The 10,026-nt window shown below is 42.6% G+C and overlaps 1 protein-coding gene across 1 annotated transcript in view; it reads right to left on the bottom strand.

Moving 5' to 3' along the window:
* Window positions 1–2,735: 2,735 nt before the first annotated feature.
* LOC101858298 (nuclear hormone receptor HR96) overlaps window positions 2,736–10,026 on the bottom strand; it is a gene marked incomplete at its 5' end in the record, with an annotated part of 199,067 nt that continues 191,776 nt past the window's right edge. Inside the window, 3 exon segments of the mRNA XM_005106398.3 lie at window positions 2,736–5,456; window positions 6,924–6,956; window positions 9,133–9,299. Of these exon segments, the coding sequence (XP_005106455.2) occupies window positions 4,529–5,456; window positions 6,924–6,956; window positions 9,133–9,299 (1,128 nt within the window).

The raw sequence follows: 10,026 nt of genomic DNA, 5'->3' as shown, positions 1-10,026 counted from the left end.
AGAGAGAGAGAGAGGTGGGGGGGAGATCTGGGCTGGTGGCCTTTCTACAATCTAAAGGGAAAAAATTTACAGGACAAGCAACCAAAAATAAAGTGCCATTTAAAAACAAGTAGCTGGGCATATACGAGAGCCAACCTGCCATGCAATCAGTTCATAGAAGAGATCAAGTATACTACATAACACTCAATTTGGTGAACATGAACAAAGTTCCCACAGGGAAGATCTGGTAAAGAAATAATTAAGAACTCGAACCGCTTCTGTCTGAAGGGAAATCCCGTTCCATCTGACAACAGTTAAGACAACGACCAAAACTATGAATAAGTGTGCAAAAATTTTTGCAAAATCTAAAAATACCGAATCGTTGATTTTATTTTTGCACCAAAAACACATTCAAGAAGGGGGGAAAACAAGAAAGAGGGACAAAACCCAACCACGCCAGCCACCAATCAGGTCTTTAGCAGACATAAATTCTTCACACGTTCATGGGGGAAAGAGCAGATGAATATGTATAATAAATGTTCATCCAATCAATGTGCAACGAGAAGCCAGTCCGAAAAGTGTGCACAACGAGAAACGAGCTTCGAGGGTAGGGATGGGGGGTGGAGTGGGGGTGGGAGACATTCATCGTATAAGTACGTGCGGTCTACTGATCTTTCTTTGATTAAGGAGTAATTAACACTGGCAATGAATTCTCACTGCGCTCGTTCACACGTACATCCCAAACCAAACAGGCGTCCCCGAGCAAGCAAATCGGTTTACAGACAAATAAACTCACAGCTCTATCACAAATAAAACGACAGGACCAGAGCACGACTCGTCGGCCCGGCCGCACTGGGTCATAACACGTGCAATAATATCCTGTACACAGATGGCAAACTTGGGAAAAGACATTCGGTAAAGACAACAACATGTACAGATGGAGAGAGAAAAGGCCTGAGTATACGATCGACTACATCTCCTGACCAAGCCGTCTGACGGCGTGAGGACACAGGCCCCTCGGCGTGGCCGGTAAAAAGGCTGTGTGACGTTGGAGCGTTACCCACAACTCAGAATTGCTACATCTATCTTCTAGTATGTCCTATCCTCCTGCAAACAGTCCGGATCAACGAGAACAAAGCACACCATGGACAGGAGTGCTAGATCTAATTCACAGCACACAAATTAAACATGTGTCCTCTGTTAATTAAGTTGGTATAGTGTATAGAGCCATTCTATAAAAGGACGACTCAATCCTATTCTCAAAAGTGGACGCAAAACTTGACGTCTTCGACTTCCAAACATACAGAAAGAGGCACTTTTTAACACTACTGGAAACTGTTCAACAGTTGTTAGAGAGCAGAGAGCGGCAAATGTATATTACGCACTGTTTCCTCGTTAGTAGGCTACAAACTAAGCACGAGTCCATAGTGATGAGAAAGGGTCGTCAATTTTAGTACACCCAGTCAGCTTAAAACATAGCCGGGTCTAAAGCCGGATTGAAAACGTCATCTTCATAAACGGCCTTTAAAGCAGCTGCCTAGTGGATAAGTAAATATTACACCAAACGTTAATACCCGCGAGGGAGATAAGAAACGATGATATTAATAAACGTATACAAACATTCCAAAACAGATTCATACGTCAGCTAAGTAGGTACGACTCCTCACGAGCGGATAAATATATACCAGAATCCAGAAACGTTTCATTAGATCTGGTCGGTGCTTCACACCTAGGCTACCTGCCACTCGCAGTTATCCAATACATGATTATAATAGTAATAGAGAATGGAAAAAGTAAAGGAGCGAAACGGTTTGAAATCAAGTCCAACAGTCAAAAGTAAACGAGCAACAAAGCAGAACAAAGTAAAGAGCTAAAAGAGCCACAAGTTGAAGACACTCTGACGTGTATAGCGTGAGGCACGAGCTGCGGTCGTCAACAAGTCAAAAAGGAGAAACAGAATCCAATGCAAAAAACGCCGATGGTAGACACAACTATTTATGGTTTGATATGGTGTTGCTGTTGGTGGTGCTGTAATTTTGGTTGTAATATTGTCTGGGTTTTATAAGCTGTTCCTGGCAATGTTTCTGTCCTTGTGGTAGTAAGAATGTAATAATATGTCGTATGAGGAGGAGTTGTTGCTGTTATTCGTTTCGTTGTTGTAGTTGTTGTTTCCTTGTATATGTAAAGTATAGAGAGTGAGCAGTCCCATAAATACACGCTCTCTCTTTCATACGTAAAGAAGTTTAATAATAATTAATTTAAAAAACAAACAGTTTTTTTTTTTAGAAACATTGAAAGGAACAATGAAACGAGAGAAAGAACAACATCAGAGACGACAATCGATGGTGCTATTTGACTGGGTTGACGGCAAAATGGAAGTTATGAGAAAAATACAATGTGAGAGCATCTCCCGTGAGTGGGGATGAGACGACCGGTGCCCCCCGGCGCGACCAGCCATGACCATTGCCAGTGTCCACGCGGACTCAGACCTGTGTTCACCTGAACGAGATGCGATTTCGTCCTGGTCAAATGCTACGATTTGAACCCCATAGTGGTGCTCTACACGGAGTTCATACTGACAATTAGTTGATTGGGGTCGGGGGGGAGGTAGGATGACATGGTTCGACTGTCCACTTCGTCAAAAGACATCGCTTGGACACGCATAATGGGACTTCTAGAGCGGTCTAGTTCTGAAGATTCAATTTATGGTACGCTGACAGGGCGATCACTCCCCTCCCGATCCCTTTTCCCCTTCCTTTTTTTAAACGTTTTTTTTTTTTTAGTTTGTAGGTAAAAGTTACTGATTACTGAGTTAACAGATCTGCGCAATACTAAATAATCTTGCCAGTTTTGGACGCACATTAAAATTAAAAGAGCATACAGCAGTAGCAACGGATAAAAAATGACAAAGGGGAAAAGTAAACCATTGTGCAGTAAAAAGGCAATGCCGGGAGCGTCAAGTCACCGGAGCTGTGAAGATATCAGACAGCGACAGGGGGGTACAACTAGTGTTTCCCTTTTCCCCCAAACAACAGTAAATAGCGATTGCTCACCTGACTCGCTTGGGGGGGGGGGGGGCAATTTGCGCTGAAGGTCGAGATTTGTCTCCAAGCGGTACTTAGTTACTGCCAAAAGAGACAGGTTTTGGAACCTAGTTGAAATAGAACGTTACAAAAATACCGGGATGAATGTGCGTGAGCATGGGCCTTCTTGTGGCCTGGAGCTAGACTCGAGAGTGCCTGCCCAAGACAAGGCTTAGACGAGGGACGGTCGCATTAGAGGGGTACATATCATTGCAAGCTGGTCGCGTCGGGGAGGTTGCAGTCGCGCGCTGTTCGCGAGAGATGCCAGAGATCTAACAGACAAAAATGTCCGGTCACTGAGGAGGGGGATGGGGGTGGGGGTTGGCAACACTTGCCCGTGGGGGGTCTTCACGGGGAACTGGTTGTCCCCACAGGGTAAAATGAGGCCAGTTGTCTTACATTGCGCGCATCTGCTGCCGCGCTCGAGTTCACCCAGATGCGGGGAGAGTGAGAGAGAGGGGAGAGCATATATATGCGTTCATGCAAATAAGGCAGACGACACACAAACGCTCTGAGACTAGGCAGTGAGTCCTGTTGGCCTGCTGACGTCATGTCCAGAAAAACCTCGTGTCGTCTGGAACAAGCGACTCCATCGCAGACTGGACGAACGTGGTGGCAACCTGTAGAATGCAGATCAGCGCAATCCGTCCGAAACAGGGGCCTTGTTTGTGTCCCGACATTGCTAGACTTCACCACGTGACCACCACGCCAAACACAACGCTGTGCTCACAATGACCGGCAGCTCGAGGGCGCCGACCATCTTCAGCGCTAGAGTGGAGTCAGTTCTCGGTCTAAAAGATCAACCCTCGTTCTGGTTTTTTTCCTCAATCTACTAATACAGTTTTCTTCTTTGTGTTAACATAGAAAAGCGTTCAATACTGAATCAGCTGGAAGTGCGGGTCCCCATGGCAAGATGTGGCCGACCCTGACCTTTGCTGCCCTGGATCAACGTGAGGTCAGCACGGGGTCAAGGCCGTCACGACATACAGAGACGCGGGATCAGGTTCTTGCTGTACACGACCATAACAATTCGTCTCCGTGCGCGGGTGTGAAGGCCGCCCTCCCTGAATAAACCTGTGTGCGGGGGACGGTGATATGGTTCAGCCAACAGGTGAAAATAACAAAGGCCTCCCACGGGGGCCCAGCAGCTGATGCCTCCCACCAAGAGAGACAACGTTGTTGTACAGAGAGCGGCCACTAGGACGATCAGAATGGTGCCGGTACTAATGATTGTTGAAGTACAAGTACCAACTTTTGGTGCAGGTTATGTATACAGCCCGTCACTTCTATCGAATCAGGCCACGGTTCTGAGTTTAAAAAAAAAATCAAAACTTCTTTATGTACATAGTTGTGTACACGTTACAACTGCTAATAGGGTTGTTGGGCTTTTTTTCTCTTAAAAGTTTTTTTTTTCTTTTGAGACGCGGGGTTGAGTGAGGTGTCGGGACTAGGAGTGTGGGCCGGGGTTAGCAGATGGTCATACACTCAGCCTGCTCTCCCCCCGAACTGGCTGCCGCCGCCGCCGCTGGCTGGGGAGACGGGGAGCCCACGGGGCTATCCTGCTGCTGCGTCTGCTCCATCCGCGAGTTGTGATCGTTCTCGCTCTTGGCCAGCTTGTTGCGCTCGGCGTTCAGGTCCAGCACCTCTTTCATCAGCGGCTGGATGCCGTCCGGGTTGATCTTGAGCAGGACCTGCGAGTGCTCCTCGTTCAGGTTCCGGATGTCCGTCAGCTTCATGAGCAGCTTGGGGTACATCCAGCGGATCACGTGCGGCGGGTGCTTCGACTCGAGGTACCGCAAGAGGAGGAGGGCGTAGCGCTCCTGCTCCTCGGCCACGTAGTGCTTGTCTGTAACCTGCGGCCGGTCCGGCGAGTAGAGCGCGATCATGAGCAGCAGGATGAGCACCGTGTCGTCCGCCTGCAGGTCCACAGCCAGGCTCTTCACGAAGCGCATGTGTTCCTCGAACAACCCCGAGCCCTGGCCCATCTTGAGCTGATCTGTGGTCATGGCGTACTTCTCCTTGTCGTAAGGGTCCAGGAACTGCATCTTGTCCCGGTCGAACGTGATGACCGAGCGGATGATGAGGAGCTCGATGCTGCCACCTTTCAGTAAGGAGATCTGGTCCATCTGTGAGAGCGCCTTGAACGACTTGATCTTCTTGGACATGTCAATGACGCGGCGCACGCTGATCTCCGCGATGTTCACCAGCTCCGTCATGGAGGGCCGGTTGCGAGACACCTCAGACTCCACGCAGATCTCCAGGCTCTGGTGGTAAGCACGCACGATCTCGTCTATGGCCAGCTCCTCCTCTGCCTCCAGGGTGCGCAGGCGCGGGGCCGCGGACGACGAGATGTCCATGCTCTGCATTTTGCTTCTGTCGATCTCGCGGAATTTGCTGCGTGGAAAAAAAACATACATTCGTTACGCGTGTTTATGCCACACAGAAAACAGCAAGAACAAATCACTACCTTAAAATTACAAAGTTCTACCTGCTCAGTATCTAGTTTTGAGAAATTTGACTTAAAATATTTTGAGTTTCTTAACATGTCAAGCTTTTTCGAATGCAATTTTTTGAAAATCTTGATAACGGCTCCGAATATTCTTCTGACTTTGAAAGAGCAGATAGAACATTTTGTTTCTGACCTATGATTTCATGAAAATCATTCCCTTATTACATGCATTTTCTTCATCGTTATTTTTTTTAACCAGGGGTGAAAGGGTGGCAAAAGATTTTCATAAATTATTATGATCAAATGTGCATAACAACAATCAATCACTTTAGGCTCTTCCCCTCCCCTCTACGAGAAAAGTAAAATAAGTACTGGAAAAAAACCAATCCAAGAATATTCCAGGACAAACCACGACAATGTCAAAACATTGGGGTGAGACAACAGAACACTTCAACGTCTGGCAAACTTTTCAAGAAGTTGCTATCCTGACAAGTGCCACTAAGGTCTGACTGCTACCACGAAGGGAAAAAATCAAAAAGAAAAGGGGTGTGAACTACCACTTCCTTTATCTATGGCTAAACACTGGATTGCATTGCACAATAAAATCCAATTGTTGGTTCATCTCGGCACCGCACCATAACAGTTTAACCTTAGCGAACATGAGATGTGACCTGTCTCGTGGTAGTCACAATCTCCGAATCGTCTCCCATCTGCTGGCTATCGACTTCTGCACGAAGCCAGACAATCAATGAAAAACTCCATGGTCTGAAACTGAAATGCCACAGTCTCATCTCTACCAAATATTCAATAGCACACTTACGCAAAATCGATGAATTTTACTTCACAAGGGTTGTCCAATTCAAACGTGTGGAAACATCCGCTCAATGATAGCATGCATTTCACAAAGAAACCCAGTCTAGGAAATGTCCCTTTATGAAAAGCTCTAGCCATATTATGCCATGGAAGCATCTGCAGTACAGTCAGATACTTTGAATGTGCAGTTTATACCTTCACCTCTGCTACAAATATAAATACAAAAGATAAAAAGAGGCCATGAGTTAATTCATCACAGAGTAAAGACTGAACACATTGGGGCGGGCATTGCCAACATTTCCACAGCAAGCAAAACTTGCTATCCGAAGCAGGCACTACACCAAAACAAAGCCAACAATCTTGAGACTGGAGACTTGGAATTTCTCTTCTCCCTTTTCACTTTCATTTTTAAACAATGGATAACAAAAAGCATGGTGCTAAAAAACAGCTTAACGTCAAATGCACTGTTTTTCACCTTCATTTTTCGATGGTTAATCTGAGAAATAAAGGTGTCCAGTGCATGGTTCAAAACATACAATGAGGCAAGTGACTCGCCAGAAACTAAATAGCGTTTAAATAATATCTAATTAGTTTCTCACCAGGAAGGCGGCTGCGTTCCTGAAGATCTTTGACTGAGAAAGGGAGAAAAGAAACATACATCATTACTTTTCTGAATTTGGAGACGCACAAACAAAAACACTGCCTGACATATACATGATAAACAGAAACATATAATACCCATACGCTCGACAAACAGTATTTCTAACACATATACTGACCCCAGGGCACATCTCGAGGTCTTTATAAAGCCCCAGTTTTAATCTTTCAGTTTGTCTTTTTACTCAAAATATGCACTCGTATATTTATGTATCGAGAAAGATCTGAACATGGGGGTGATAAAGTTTCATTGGGCTCATATTGTTTTTAAGAAGTAAAAAAAAAAAAAGGTTTAATTTGAGAACTTAAAAAAGAGACTTCGAGAAATCTTAACAGAGACAGACACTTCAGAGGCTTATGCTGAACAGCAAAATGCAACACCAAAGTTACGGGGTAGGAAAAGGGAAGAAAAGGGATTTTAAAAAAAGAAAGAAAAAACAACAATAACAAATAAAACATTAACAAAAATAGCCAATAAGTAAATGGGCAGTTTGTAGGTTCTATGGTGGGGATAACAAAAGTAAAAATTCAAAATAACACAAGGAGAACTTGCTAAGGACGCATTCATCAAAACAACATTCACTGCTTATGTATTGTGAGGGCAAAAAGAAAAATAAATCTAATAAAAATCCTGCACACAAAATCCACCATCCATTCCTAGGATCCTCCTCAGTTCAATCAAAAGCCACTCGAATACATGTACTAAAAACGTCTAAAAAATAAAAATTAACGGACCGTGGCAAAATGAATAAATCAACCATACGATTATAAACTATTGTCGCCAATACCCACATTAATAAAAAAAATTAATAATAAACTGACAAACGACCAGGTAAAAGATTAAGACCAGTAGCAAATAACAGATAATAAAGGAAAAAATATAGACAGGTAGATAAAAATAAAAGCAATAATAGAAGACGCGCAGATGGAATTAAAAATAAAATTGAGGAAAAGCTAGAAAATGAAAAAAAAATATGGATCTGGTATTTCACACTGCAGCTGACGTTCTGGTCCTGCCCGCTACTAGACAGCAATATTACTTGTAAAAACCTGACAAACTGGATTCTAATTTCTATTGAGTCTCAGAGGAGCGCCTATCAATTACTCGAAACAATGAACAGAATATAAATAAATGAATAAATAAATAAATAGATAAATAAAAAAATAAATTTTTAAAAAATTAAATAAAACAAATAAACAATTTATAAAAATTCTAAAAAGTACCCCTAAATATTTAAATATATGTACAAATAAATCCATGGGTAAGTGTGGGTGCCATAGAAGTGATCTGCATTATTTTTTTAAAAATTATTATTATTATTATTATTATTGTTATTGTTATTATTATTATTATTATTATTATTATTGTTATTATTATTATTATTACAACTATTATTATAAAAATTATTACAATATATTATTATTATTATTACAACTATTACAACTATTATTATTATTATCATTATTATTATTATTATTATTATTATTATTATTATTATTAACAAGGGGGAACAAGAGCGGGTTAAATCATAGAACCAACAAGACGACATAAAAAAAAGCAAGAATAATAACAATAGAGAGTAAAAAAAAAAAAATAGTGGGAACTAAAAATTGTCACTTTTAAGGACAAGCGGGCTAACCCAGATTTCGTGTTTTTTTCGGAAATCTTGGCCTACACAAAAAGTGGGCATTGCCCTACCTATAGGAGAAGTTTGGTTTCATTGGTCTGTATACTTGTTTGGTTATAAAGAAAACTCTCCTTGTCTTTTAAAGAAACTGAACAAGGGCCAAAAACTTTACCTTCGATTTTCTCAAAACAGCATTTTTCGGGATACCCACTTGCGCTTAAAAGCGACCAAATAACAATAACGATAATCATAAAAAATATATACTGAAATTAAAAAAAAAAAAAAAATTAAAATAATAATACCCCCCCCCCCCCCCCCCCGGGACAAACCCATTAAGGACAAAGCCCGGAATTACGGAACAAAAGGATGTAAAAGCGAAGGGAAGGGAAAAATCTCACACCATCGTGAATTTGGTGGTAAAAGAAAATCAGGAGAGCAGTAGAAGAAGAGAAGAAAAAAAGAAGAAGAAAAACAAAGAAAGAAAAAGAGTGCGGTACAAAAGTGAGGAAGATCATCTTCTCACCGGTTCTCCTCGATCCTTTGTCTTTTCCTCATCTTCTCCTCGTCAGTGAGGATGTACTCTTTACGCATGCCTATCTCGAAGCATTTGCGTAACCGGCAGCGCTTGCAGAAGCGCCGATTGGACACGTCCATCTTACATTTCTCCTCGTAAGGACACTTGAAGTAGTCCTGAAATGACAAATATATATATTAAAAACAAAACAAAACACTGTAACATACACTTCGTAGCTGCTTTCATAACAAAGCAAAGAGATCATCTAAAAATGAATAATTGTTTTCACAGAGGCTATAGACAAAGAGCTCGAAGCAGGCTTGCATGAAGCCACAAACTTGCTTCCACTTTCTGACTTTCACACTAATAAGTATACCGAGGCCAAAGTTTGTAATTTACATGACGCCGGGTTTTGAACAAACTTCTTCGTACAGAGGCGCACGGTAGAAGCAGTATTCGGCGGCCCAGCACAATAGCCCACTTTATTTCGCCAAGAACATATTCAGACAAGAGCGACAATTATAAAAAGAAATAGAAAGATCAAAAATAAAAAAAGACATAGGAGAAGCAGACTGCATGCATTAACAAATCTCATGCCACCCTCCATATGCACAGCTCCCGAACTCACTGAGATGGTACTGCCAGAAGTCGTATGATTGGCATCGGCAAACATATTTTTTTAAAGTGTGGAAAGAGGTGGGGGTGGGGGTTGTCCAACCACTTTATCGTGTTTATGAAATTACGAAGCAGCAAGGAAAGCAGCATTCGGGACAGAGCAAAAGCTGAAAAAAACCCTGGACAAATCCACGACAGTGTCTTGCTCTACACGTCACAGAAAACGCCCAACAGCACAGACTGGGGTCATAAACGGCGTGCTGCACTTCGAAAGACGTCTTTTCAACG

This window comes from Aplysia californica, unplaced genomic scaffold (genome assembly GCF_000002075.1).
Source record: "Aplysia californica isolate F4 #8 unplaced genomic scaffold, AplCal3.0 scaffold00531, whole genome shotgun sequence".
Lineage (NCBI taxonomy): Eukaryota > Metazoa > Mollusca > Gastropoda > Aplysiida > Aplysiidae > Aplysia > Aplysia californica.
This window is presented reverse-complemented; position numbering and strand designations above follow the sequence as displayed.